Source organism: Xenopus tropicalis, chromosome 3, assembly GCF_000004195.4.
Source record: "Xenopus tropicalis strain Nigerian chromosome 3, UCB_Xtro_10.0, whole genome shotgun sequence".
Taxonomy (NCBI): domain Eukaryota; kingdom Metazoa; phylum Chordata; class Amphibia; order Anura; family Pipidae; genus Xenopus; species Xenopus tropicalis.
The window spans coordinates 58,787,146-58,801,108 of NC_030679.2; the positions used below are offsets into that span (position 1 = coordinate 58,787,146).

General features: G+C 39.0%; 1 protein-coding gene across 1 annotated transcript in view; it reads left to right on the plus strand.

Annotated features, from left to right (window-relative positions):
* rap1b (RAP1B, member of RAS oncogene family) overlaps positions 1-13,963 on the plus strand; it is a 34,878-nt gene that overhangs the window by 10,427 nt on the left and 10,488 nt on the right. Inside the window, exon 2 of the mRNA NM_001008194.2 lies at positions 9,613-9,699. Coding sequence (NP_001008195.1) covers positions 9,643-9,699 — 57 coding nt within the window. The 5' untranslated portion in view covers positions 9,613-9,642. The remainder of the gene's footprint in view (positions 1-9,612; positions 9,700-13,963) is intronic.

A 13,963-nucleotide genomic window follows, 5' to 3' on the forward strand; every position in this document is an offset into this window, starting at 1 on the left:
GTTGCTCCCAGAGGCCTTAAAGCAGGTGCTTATTTTTACATTTCTGACTTGGAGGCAAGTTTTGGAGGTATAAAGGCCCTGTATACTGCCAAGCAGAGCCTCCTGTAGGCTGCCAGCCCAAATGGGCTTACCAAATAGCCAATAACAGTCCTTATTTTGCACCCCAGGAACTTTTTATGTTAGTGTTGCTCCCCAACTCTTTTTACACTTACAATGTGGCTCATGGGTAAAAAAGGTTGGGCACCCCTGTTTTAAACTATATTAGTGTGAAGCAAACTTTTTAAACAACATTTACCAGTGCAAGGCAACAGTACATTATATTTGAATTACTTTGATACATTTTCATTTTTTTGGTATTGCTGTTTCTTGAAGTTTTTTTTCCTGCTAGGTGCTAAACATTTTAATATTTGATGTTTGATAGAAATGTGTATTGCAGTGAATGAATATTTAGTTCAGCAAAGGCTGGATGTAAGCTTGTGGAACATCTCTTAAAGGACAAGGAAAGGTTAATATAAATTAAAAGTAAGGCTAAAGGCATTCTTTTTAAGTACTTACTGCATATCTAAATTCCCAGATCCCTGCTTACTTGTCTGAGATACTTGTGCTGGCAGCCTACAGCAGTGTGAAGACTACAGTGACATCACTGAAATCTCTCTGTCCTTCTTGTAGGCTGCCAGCGGCAGCCTTCCTATTCTCTGAACATGTGTAACTTGATCCTGTCTCCTGTTCTGAGCAACACATGCCCACCAGCCAATTAGAAGCGGATCTGGCAGAGGGGAGGGGGGGGAATGAAACACATGTGCAGTATGAAGCAAGGAGGGAAAGGAAGGGAGAATACCTTTTTAGAGATGGCTGCCTGTTCTAGAAAATGTGAAGTAAGTGTGACTAAGTAAATATTTGATTAGGTGAGCCAAAAGTGTGGCGTTTTTACTAAACAATAGGAGGACTATTGCTTTTTAAATTTTGACTTGCATTCTCCTTTAAATGCACTTCTCAGTTTACTATTCTTAGTGACTTTTCATTTGGTCTTAATTTTTCATGGTTTTTTAACCATTTGCTTTTCACCTCTTCCTCTTTCCAGGTTGCAGCTGAAAATGCTATGTGGTTGTTATAATTACTGACCCTAGCGGCCAAATGAACTTCAATTTTAGCATTAGAAAAATTGTTGTTGTTTTTTTTTTTATTACTTATGTCTTTATTCAGACTCATCCAGGCCCCTCTAAAAAAAACATAATCTGTTATTACAACATCACTAGGAAGGGAATTCCCCAACCTCACTGCCCTCACTGTGTTATTTATCTTCCAGTCCATCCTGGTGCAGGCTTCCTGTCAGTTACTGCACCAAGGATACTTTGTGTTTTAGATCCACAACAGATGATGTGCTAAAGCATTGATTCTTAACCTGTGATTAGCAAGGATCCCTATGATGTAGTGAAATCTTTTTCTACAACAGTAATTAAAACAAGGAGCATCACTATTTCTGAAACAATTTTTTAGTTCATAATACTTCTCAGCTTCATTTGGGTCCCGAAATCAAATGTATAAAATGTACCAAAAATTGCCTGATTCTGCGGTCTTTTTTCCCTAACCTCCAAGAATTATTACTGTGTAGAGGATACACACTGTGTGCTCACTGTAGTGTTTTAAAAAAACAGAAGTATATGTATGAACCATGTTTAAATATAGATTATTTTTTTCTTAATCATGAGCTATTTCCTGCAGAACTGGGTGTGTGCACTGTGTGATGGTTTGAGACCAAAGCCTAGTTTTAAAATTGCATATTCATATAACTTAAATGAATAATTTTTTTTTATTTGCTACAAATTAGCAACATGGTTTCAGTTAAGCTGCATTGATAACTATTGTATCTTACCAAACCCATTGATACTGGTGTTGGAGGAAATAGGGAAATTCTTCCTTTTAAAAATGTTCATGCACTCTGTACAAATACATTAGAGAGGATTATAGATAGGCAGATAGGGGGTGTTCTTTTTTTCCCCATAAAAGCGATCAACGCACCAGAGGCCACCCTTTTAGGAACGGAGCTTCCATTTGAAGCAGTGTAGGTGGTTTTTCACAGTGAGGGCAGTGAGGTTGGGGAATTCCCTTCCTAGTGATACTAATATCTATTGTGATACTAATATCTATAGCAAGACAATGAGCCGCACACGCAGGGACTTTGTTAGAAAACAAATTTTTTTTTAATGAAAACGATCCAACGTTTCGAGCACCACCTGTGCTCTTCCTCAGGGACAAACCAAAAGACAGTGCAAACCTCACCCCCCATGGGGGGTTTGCACTGTCTTTTGGTTTGTCCCTGAGGAAGAGCACAGTTGGTGCTCGAAACGTTGGATCGTTTTCATTAAAAAAAATTTTGTTTTCTAACAAAGTCCCTGCGTGTGCGGCTCATTGTCTTGCTATATATATATATATATATATATATATATATATATATATATATATAATTTATTTTATGTGTGTGATAGTATAGATTGGTTAGTATAGGTTGTGTGTGCTGGGTTTACTTGGAAGGGTTGAACTTGATGGACTCTGGTCTTTTTTCAACCCAATATAACTATGTAATGTTTTTACAACACTGCTTAGGCCACAACGTCTATTCCCCTCCATCTGTAGTTAAGGCACACTTAATAACCTTAATGGGAACGACCCCCATTTGACACGAAGCATTCCATTGGACTTGAGCAAAACAAGGTGCATAAGCATCTCAGCTGCCAAAAATAAATATATATTTATGGGAATGGGTCACTCATTTGGAAACCTGTTTTATTTGTTTATAAATTATTGAAAGGCCATCCCCCATTTTAGTACATTTTTTTTTTATCTCCTTTTTCCGCTGTAGTAATAAAACAGCACCTTACATTTGATGGTAACTAAGCTGCATAAATCCATTTTGGTGCAAAACAATTATGTTGGGTTTATTGTTTAAATGTTTTTTTTTTATAACTTCTTTTATTAGTCATAAACATCGATATCACATTTTTTGTATTTTTCTCTAGCTAACAATGGTATTGCTCTTAGCTCATGTTTTGTTTTTATGTTTAAATGTTTTTCATATACTTAAGGTATGGAGATTCAAATTATGAAAAAAAAACTGGTCCCAAGCATTTACATATAGTTGTAATCCCGCACAAACAATTGTAAAGACAGGAAAATTATTTGTGTAAAAAAAAAAAGAAAGCAGGTCGTAAAACCCTTTTAAGGGCCATGGCAGACGGGAAGATTAGTCGTCCCACTATTGCCATGAGAGGAAACTTCTGCAATTTTGGGAAATTGCGGCGCCTCATATGCCATCCCACCGGTGATTTACATTCAAGCCGGTGGGATGGCATATCGGGGAGATTTGTCGCTGGCGACTGATCTCCCCGTCTGCCATGACCCTAAAGGTTTTGTACTGGTATAGTGTTTTTTGTTTGCTGGTTACACACCTTTTATTTATTGTTTTGTTAAAATATATTTATCTGGAAAAATTGGTGTTAATCCTTGGGTGCAATCACAGCAAAGTTTAGTGGCCAAAGCAGAAATTTGGGCCAACCAGTGACGCAGAAGAAATTGTTGTTCCTCACTTCTGCCAACTTATCTAAATAATAGACCCTGGGCTTATGAATTGATCAGTGTAATTTGGAACTTTACACATACCTTAATATTGGTTGCATTTTCCCAGGGTATGATTTACTGGATATTCCTCAGCAGATGCTGTCTGTTTACTGTCACCTGGAGAGACACTTGAGTAATTACAATATGATGCTAATGATTGTTGAGTATTCTCACTTGGCTGCAAATACCCTCCTAATGCACTTGTTCTTCTTCTGTTTGGGTGGGTAAGGACCCTTATTGTCTCTAGCAAATATGATGCTGTAATATATGCACTGTATACAAACTGCTTAGAGGTACTGGTATTATCCTTTATCCAGAAACCTGTTATCCTAAAAGCTCAGAATTTTAGGAAGGCCACCTCCCATATAATCCATAACAAGAGGTCGCCAAATGAGCAAATCTTTTCCCCAATATGCCCACCTTGGGTGGGCGAAATCATGCTAATGCAAAAAGTTGGAGCGAGGACCACATCAATGAGTCGATGCGGCCAACGAAAAATCAAGCCTGTCTTCTCGACATCTGCCCCATTTTTGGCAAGTTATCTGACGGGAAGGCCTGTAGGAGGGCCCCATACATAGGCAGATAAGCTGGCAAGTCGGTCTTAGACACCCAAATCAGAAGCTGAAATATTACTGTGTATGGCCACCTGAAGCTGCAGCTGGTGGAAAAGCAATGCTTATGGGTTTATTTAATGTTTAAATGTTTTTGTAGCAGACGGTATGGAGATCTAAATCATGGAAATATCCCAAGCTTTTCAGATAAAAGGTTCTATACCTGTACTATCATTCTATATACTACAGAATTTGGGCTTTCATTGATTTACAGCCATAAAAAGCTAAGTTGCATATTTAGTTTAATAATAAATATACTAAGCATGCTTATTACAGTAAAATAATTTTATTTGCTGCAGTTATTATGCTTAGGTCCTCAGTTCTGTGATCATCTGTGATTTATTTGGAGGAAATCATGCAAGCGTGTATTCATGCTAGATTTGTTTGGATCTGTGGAGAGCACCATTTTAAGAGATAATGTGTAATTTGCCATAAACAGAAATGTGAAGTTTCGGAATCCCAAATAACACAATTTAATAGTTGAAGTGTAAATTATATTTTGATTCCTCAGTATTTCTTTACTCTTTACCGCAAGCCATTAGTTACAAGGCAATTCTGCAGTAACAATAGGAATCACTTATTGTGAGCGCTGCATTACATCCTTACAGCATTACCACAAGGCTTGTGGTAATTGGGTCAGGGGAAAATTGAGTGTTTGCTACCAGATGCCTGCAATTTACACACAACTCTATCAGCAATTATTGCTGGTTATGAAATGCTTTTTCCATCCATGTAGAATTTACATACTTAGAATAAACACAGAGCAGTTATAAACTCATTGTTTCTGCGATGACGTATTTCAACAATAAATATTGATTTATTATAATATTTTGTTATGTAGAATATCATGGGTAGATACAATTATTTGACATTATTAATTGCATACAGTAATCATAGGGCTCTTTTACTAATGGAAGCATGGTGTAATAAACTATTGTATTTTGCTCGCATTGCACCCTGCCCTCCCACTAAGCAGTACCTAGTACTGTCAAAGGAAGCTCTTTGCAATTCAAATAAACATAACAGTGACACACTTGTGCATAACAAGTGAAAGTCTGGAACATTGTTCTTAGTGTCCCAACATGGCCACATGCACCAGGAGCTCGCCATATTGCTCTTAGCCTGCACCAGTTTTTGAATGATAGGTGTTCATTTAGATTTGCAGTTAATAATTTTTATCACAAGGACCAACTCAGCTTCCAGCATAGGTGGAGAATAATGAAGAATTAGAATAGCTTAGCCTCTCCAGAATTTTTTTTAAAAAAAACTATATTACATTTTCTAATGCAAAACCAAAGTATTCTGTTTGATAGACAAGCTTTTATGTTTGCATTTTTCATAAAGAATTGCTGGTACACAAAAGTCTTTCACATTGGGTAGGTTTATTACAACAATGTCTTAGACGATAGTTGCTCCTGTGTTTAGGGTTGCCACATGCAAAGTACTTATTTGTTTTTGTAATAAAGGACCACCACCCTGTGGGATCTGTGAGTTCCTGATTATGGTTAGCTTTTTTGGTCTGGGGCACATTTGCACTGGTGAGCTTTAACCTAACCTTTAACCGCTTTTACACTAAGATAAAACTTTATATGTAAATCTGTATCAAGCACATTTTGTTTTTTTGTTTTGGTATTTGTGGCAATTTGAATAGAAATATTTAGAGGGCTAGGGCACTTACTCATGCATATGGTTTTCTCACAGTTGTTAACTCAGAAGAGACTTGTACATGCCTCTAATCATGTTTTGCAAGCTGATGGTACCTCATTTACACTGGTACTTTTAACCAACTTCATAGGGCAGACTCTATAAGGCAGGGATCCCCAACCTTTTATACCGGTGAGCCACATTCAAATGGAAAAAGTGTTTGGGGAGCAACGCAAGCATGGAATAAGTTCCTAGGGGTTCCAGTGAGAGCTATAATTGGCTACTTAATAGCCCCTATGTGGACTGGCAGCCTATAGAAGGCTCTGTTTGGCTTTACACTGGGTTATATGCAATCAACACTTGCCTCCAAGTCAGGAATTCATAAATAAGCACCTGCTTTGAGGCCACTGGGAGTAACATCCAAGGGGTTGGAGAGCAACATGTTGCCCCCGAGCCACTGGTTGGGGATCACTGCTATAAGGCATCTACCTGGTGTGGGAATGAGTTGCAGTCACCAGGCTTTCTTCATTATAAAATTAAAAGTTTGTAGGCATTTTTTTTTTTTGCTTCTTCCATTTAAAAGGGTTAAAGAATAAGTTAACCTTTTATTTTAAAATCCCTAAAAATACATTAAACAGCCTCCAAATTGTCACAAATCTTTCACTAAACTTCCTATTCAAAGGAGAAGAAAGGCTCGGTAAACTAAAAGGTAAAAGGGGCTGAACTTCACTCTAGATGAGGAAGTGATTTATTTCTGCTGCATGGTTTAGGAAGGAAAGGAAAATATGTAATTTTGGTGATAATTTAGACTTGTTTTATGAATTTTAAATTAAAGAGTTAATTATCCTTTAAAGGACATGTAAACCCCACACACAGAAATTGAATCAGTGAACAGCCTCTTTGAAATCTTTCAATACCTGCTACACTGGTTGTCCCGGGGTTAATAGTAAGGCTGCAACGTCTCCATAATCACTTAGATTTCCTTCTCCTCCTATAACCCACTCAGCCCCCACCCTCAGGAATTTGCTTTGGCTGTTGGCTTGTGGGCTTGCTCAGTTGTTCTAAGCTCAGATTACTAAACATGCCCCCCCCCCCCCCCCAGTCTAGCAGCCAGTGAAGAGATGGCATTGCTGGTTCCCATAGAAACTCAGCTCTAGCTGTCTGCTTCAGTTTTTGTCTCCCAACCAACTCTCCTGAGCTCAGCTCAAACAAAGCAGAACGTTTATCAGACAGTTGAGCCTGTGTGAGCCTGTATTCTTGGTGAAATGTATGCTGAATAAGGGTCTGTGTGTGTGTATGCTGTTTGCAGATTTAAATGTACCTGATTATGTATCAGAGAAAAATGGCCACTGGGTGAAAGCTGCTATTTGCTTTAGGAAAATGTGATGATGATGGCAAGCAGAGGGGATATATGCAGTACAAATAATGCCATTTGGGTGGAGGAAACATGCCCAATTGATATACATTGTAGGTAAATGTAGGCTTTACATGTCCTTTAAGAGCAAGTGAATAGGTCACACTCACACAATCAGTTTATTAGATTGTCATACTGGGAATTCCTGTAAATTGCCTAGTGGGAACAAGACCTGATATCTTTAGGCTTATGCAACATGAGGTAGATCCTTGGCCTGCAGATAAGCACAGGGTGAGAATCTGCCCCTAAACTTCAGAAATGTGGTTGTCGTGCCTGCACCCGGAGCCATTGCTTCGGCCCATTACAGGCACACTAAGCAGAATTCAGTGCAGAACGCGAGCAGTTTTACACCAACACAGTTAGTTTTATTGTAGTGTTGCAGTTTTATAGTACCCTGTGTGGGTTTTTCCACCAGTTGTGCCTGGAAGTGTGTGCTGGTAGAGCAGAACAACACGGGAAATGCCATCTTCAGCTGACTGACACTATTGTTCATGGTGGGGGGCCACTGAGGCAGGGAGGCTGCACTTGACCGCAGTATCTTTAATGTGTGTAATTTTAAGAACATTTATTCATAATAGCTATTCTTGTAGTCGGCTGTGACTTTTTTTTTTTTAATTGCTACCCCTTTTTTGATTTAGTTTAGCATTGTTGATCATTTTGGTAAATTGTGATTAGCTGGTTGACATTATTCGGGATGTGTCCCCTTTGTAATTTTAGTTCTAAAGTTCCCTGAGGAATCCTGTCCCTTATCCAAATGCTGATTTCACAAGAGGTGGGGTGTAGGAATCCGTTCTATGAGGAGAATATATAAAGTACTGATTAGCCAAGCTGAGTCATCATGCAGGCTACACAGCCATCCCTTCATATCACCTTGCGCCACAGACTTGCTGAACAGTCACTTTTTTTATTTCTGCGCAATGTGCCTGCTCATGGCAAATGCACCTTGGGATTTTAAAGATGTAGTATTAGTGTAAAAAGTATCCTCAGAAACTTCAAAGGCTCCATGAGAGAACTGTGCTCAGAAATCCAAGGGGCAGACTTTGTTTACACAAGCAAGGGCAGAAAACATTTCTCCCTAATATATTGCATGTTTTATCGCAATTACATGTACAACCGACGGTACAGTTCTTTTTGGGACTTTTTTCAAGGGAACCCAAAACATTGGTTGTACATATAATTGCAATAAAACATGAAGGTTTTGAACCAAAAGGCCCTTGGCGCTGGCTGTGATTTAATTTTTGTATATTGTATTTCTGTGCACAAGTGCATCTATTAATAATAATAATATTCACATGTATTTATAAGGGGCCAACATATTCCGCAGCGCTATACAATAAGTGGGTATATACATTGGATATATGCAATTAAATACAATGCAACCAATACTCGATACAAGAGGTGAAGAGGGCCATGCCCAAAAGAGCTTACAATCTATAAGAATAGGCACTTGCAGTATACTTCTATTTGTTTTTAATGTGCTAAAAATTTGTTTGCTGGTAATTACTATTTTCTCTAACTCTTCTAATAGAGGAGATTTCTGTAGTTTTACCTGCCATTTGTCAAAGTGCCCCAGTCTCCTTTTTCTGAGATTTTACCTGCACTGGGTGATTTAAAGTAATTATTGATGGCATTTTAACACCTCTGGGTTGTGTGTGTAATTTTTCAATACTAAGCCAATTTGCACCTTTACAGTAACCCATGGCATCAAATTGCCCAGTTGTATTAAAGGAAAAAGAAAGGTTAAGTCACTTGGGGGTGCCAAAATGTTAGGCACCCCCAAGTGACTTTAACCGCCTACCTTTTACCCCGGGCTGGTGCCGCTGTCAGGAGAAAACAGCACCAGCCCGGGGTAGCTGTCGGCACTTCCTCCTTCCGGCTTCGCTGCCCGCGCATGCGCAGTAGAGTGAAAAGCCGAACTTAAACATTTAAGTCGGCTTTTTCGCTCTACTGTGCATGCCCGGCCACTGGCAGTTTAGGAAGCTGAAGGCGGAAGGAGGAAGTGCTGCGCTCCAGGTACCCCGGGCTGGTGCTATTTTCTCCGAACAGGGGCACCAGCCCGGGGTACAAGGTAAGCGGTTAAAGTCACTTGGGGGTGCTTAACATTTTGGCACCCCCAAGTGACTTTGCCTTTCCTTCTCCTTTAAATGAGCTCCACCAGTTTGGCTGGTTTAGACCATGCTACCTGACATCTGAGCATGTTTGACACTTTAGGGTATGGGGGCTGTTTTGACAGATCCATACAGCACTGTAATATAGGCTGTTATCATTATAAGTGTATATTGAATTCCTGGTCCCTTTGCTAACAAACATTTTATTTGTACCTTTTAGGTTTGGAGGTGTTAAGTTAAAGGCTGCATCATGCGTGAATACAAGCTAGTAGTCCTTGGGTCGGGTGGTGTTGGAAAATCTGCCCTGGTAAGTATTTTCTACTTCTGACCAGATTTATTATGTTAGTGGACGTCAAATAGGTTTCTACATGTCTATAAAAAAGTGTATGTGTAATGAAAATGGTAGGATGGGGTTTAAATTTAAAGTACAGGTTTACTTTGCTTGGTGAATTACTATCAAATGTAAAAAAACTGTTTTTTTTTTGTTTTTTTTAAATGAGGAAAGCTTTTTATGAGCAATAATTTAGGTGATCCCTATTCAGAGGCTCTCTAGGCACCAGGTGCCTCAGCCAGACAGATACCAAGGGCCACTTAAACACTGGTTCATCAAAATTTTATTAGAGGCAGAGCCAACAGGATAGTTCAAGCTACTGGCTGTTTAAAGGGGACCTGTCACCCTAAGAAATAATTACAAATTGTTTTCTATTGTGTTAGTCAAGCAAAATAAACTTCCCTTACACTATATAAATTATTTTAAACTTTAAGGCAAGCTGTGTATCCTGCTAAAATCTTGTTTTTGTGCCAGTATGGGGGGACCTGATACCCATATCCATGCACTGGTTACACAATTAGATGGTGAGGAGGGAGGGGGAATGTGAGGAGGGCAGTGACATCTAAGAAGTTCTGAATTGAAAGTGAAAGTAACTCTCTGCCCCAGCCCTATGCCTAAGGCATAGAGGCAGGTCAGGCAATATATGATTGACCTCTGGGACATTTAAATGCTTATGTAATGGGTATAGATATGTTAATAAAAAAATGACTTTGGGTTACATGTTTAATTTGAAATGGGCTTTTATTACAGGTTTTTATGTCTGGGTGACGGGTCCACTTTAAGGCACAAACCCATCCTTTAAAGCCATACCCATAAAGAGTTGTTTTTTTCATACATTTAGAAAACTAATGCCTAAAAATAGATATAAGTAGAAATCCTGTATTTTATGTGTGATGCTTTCATATATCAGAGGTTCAGCAGCCCTTTAACAGTAATGAGTCATGCTTTCAGTTATCCACAGGAGCACCCCATCATCTGATCCTGTTATCCCATATTTTGAGTGTCAGTGAAATTTCACACACTCTCCCCCTCCCCTTTCTGCTCTTCCCTTTTTTATCTCTGATGTGTAATCTGAGCTGCAAGCTGCTGGCTGGAAGTGAAGTCAGACCAAACTAAAATGGCAGCTGCTATCTTAAACAAACAGAGGGAGATTATATGGTGTTTAGTCAGGTATGGTAAAGCATTCTGCAGAATAAATATAATTTTCTAGCTTGCACTATTATGCATTTTGGCAATAAAATTCTGATGACTTTCTTTCTCCTTTAATAAATATTCATATAAGTTATGGTAAGGGTTTGATAAATTATTAGATATGGTGCTTAAAGGAAAACTATACCCTAAAATAGGGGCAACATTAATGATTTTAGTACAAAGTTGTACTCTAAAGTCACCACCTTGGATTTTGTTAGAAGTGACACTTATTCAGTGTGCTGTAGGCTGCTGTTGGGCAGCTAAACTCAGCAGAAAATATTATTTGCATGTGTTTGGAGGCTCTGTTTTCTGAACTGGCATATACAGAAAAGTTAAACTAAATACTGATGATTGTGACTGTTTTATATATGCTGTATATTGCGCATTGGTCCCTATGCTCTGGTAACCTATAGTAATCCAGAGCATTTGCAGTAAATCAGCAGAAAAGAAGATGGGGAGCTACTGGGGCGTTTTTGGAGACACGGATGTTCACTACTAAAGTGCTGCCTTGGGCTGGTACAAAAGCCCAAATCATAGTGCAGCATTTCTAACCTCTTTTAACAGTAATAACCTACCGACCTCTGTATCGGAGCAAAATAATGTCCCAGACAATTAATATATAATCAAAGTTTGTTTACTTTTACAAAGTTTGCTGCCAAGGTGACACTAGGCTGTTGATGTCGCCCTTAGCTACAGGTCTACGACACCCCCATGTGAACTACGTGGCCCATATGAAAGGAATCCTAGCTTGTATGGCCTATAGACAATAGTTGTTTGCTTTGTGAAAAGACTAGTGTGTCATTACCCTTATGGTTAGGCCACACAGGGCTATTTCTCAGCCTGAGTATAGGCACAAAATCAACTCTGTGTGTTTGCACTCAGGCCGACACAGTGGCTGTGGGTTCAATCGCAGAAGGCAAATATGAGCCAGTGTGGCATTAGCTTAATTGTCAGCATGGACACATCAGCAATTTATAGTTTGTTAAAGCCCCATGCTTTTGTGTTGCACAAACTTCTGAGCGCAACTTTAGTGCAAAGCAGGTTTGAATCATTTTGGTGTGAGGCTTGCTTCCCTGTCTGCAGTTTATTTATTTATTGGATTTACAGTTCCTGTAATCTTATTTAATCGGCTTTCAGAAAATGCTAAAACAGACAAGCTGGGAGAGTATGAAAATTCCATGAACCAATTTTTTTTCTAGAATCAAGTACTTAATGATTAATGAAAACAATTTTAGTGATAGAGTCTATTAGTGTGATTTCAGGTTAATACCAATAAGCACTTGTTACAGATCTGTGTATCATATTCCTGCTTCCTTAAATTTGTGCCAAGTATCTGTATGTTTTGGCACACATCTGCACTTTTGAGTTGTTCAGTGTGGTTTCTTTTAAAGTGGTAATGCAGAAACAGTGTGTGTGTCACAGCCCCATCTGTATAGTGAATTTAAACTTTCAGTCTCTTTGACCACAATGCCATATGCTTGCCCGCCAGTGTAGACTGAGCACTAGGCTTATGGTTATGACTGGGTATCTTAGTGGACATTCGGCATGGGTTAAACCGTTCTCACAGGTTGAATGTCTAGGGTCAAAGGGGACTGATGAAGGCTTTTAAGGGGTTGGGACAACAAAGCAAGGTTGTAAATATTAGGAGACAGAGAGAGAATGTTATTTCCAAAGTTAAAGCGGAAGATATTTATGTTCTGGTGCATTCTTAAATATAGTATCTACAGCTGAGTGTATTAGCTTATAAGGACTTTGTCTCTACAGTCAAATTATTTGTGATGGGGTAGCAGAGTGGCCTTGCAGCGCTTGATTCCAGCCACAGCGAGGAGTTTATCTTCTTCCCATGCTTATGTGGCTATTTGCTTATGTACTCTAGTTTTCTCCCATACTACAAAACATACAGAAAGGTTAGATGACTGACTACTGATGAATCTGATAATAGTGTTCATGTGTGTTATATGATGGTTACATTGAGAGCTCCACTGGGGCAGGCGCAGGCACTGATGTAAATGATGCATCTATATAAATATATTTTGTATATGAAACTTTATATACTGCTGCTAGGACATGAGTGCTGCACAATGTAGAAAATGACCCACTTGGAGGAAAACCATTGTAATAAATAAAACTATAAATAATACACAGACTGGTAAGAGACACTGTAGTTAGGGAAGTTCCTGTCCCACTGAGCTTCCAGTTTAAGTTGGTGGATAACAAACAAGTGCTAATTGAAGGGCAAATATGTTTGTAAACTCTTTTGAACAGGGCTTTTTTTTTTTTACCTGTTTTATTTGTAATAAGTATGTTCATGGTATATGCTTGTGGAATATGTTGGTGCTTTATAAATATGTGATGACAATATAGGAATAAATAAAGCATAATTATTAACCACACCAGCAGGTTTTCTTTCTGTGCTTGTAGCCCCTAAGGTTACACATTTAGAAACAGTTTCAGGAGACACTGAATGCATTAAAGGTGAAGGAAAGGTAAAAACTAAGAAAGCTTTATCAGAAAGGTCTATGTAAATACAGCCATAAGCACTCACAGAAGCGCTACACTGAGTCCTCTATCAAAAGAAACACATGATTTCTTGTCTCCTTTTTTGGGATAATGTTCTATGGTGTTAGACTTCCTCTTTTAGGGCTCCTTCAGGTTTGGGGCTTCAGTCTGCTCCGTTCTCTCCTCTCTCACTCTCCCCTCCCATAAGAATGCATAAGATCTCCGTCCACCCTCCCTTAGGAATGTGTGATCAGAGCTTCCAAGGGCAATAACTGCAGCAGGAAGCTACCAAGACCAAGCTAAAATGGCAGCTGCTATCAGAGGGAGCTTCTAGGGCTCTTTACTCAGGTATACTAAAGCATTCTGCAGAGTAAATATAGCATTCTAGGTGGCACTAATGTGGCGAATCTATTGGCAGTAAAATGCCAAAAAGACTTTTTCTTCTCATTTAAGTTGTGGTTCTCACAATAGCAACGTTTGGAAGACTGTGTGCTACCACCCCCCCAGGAAAAGTAGAAAAGCTATTAGTGGCTGAAGGTCAGAGAACACA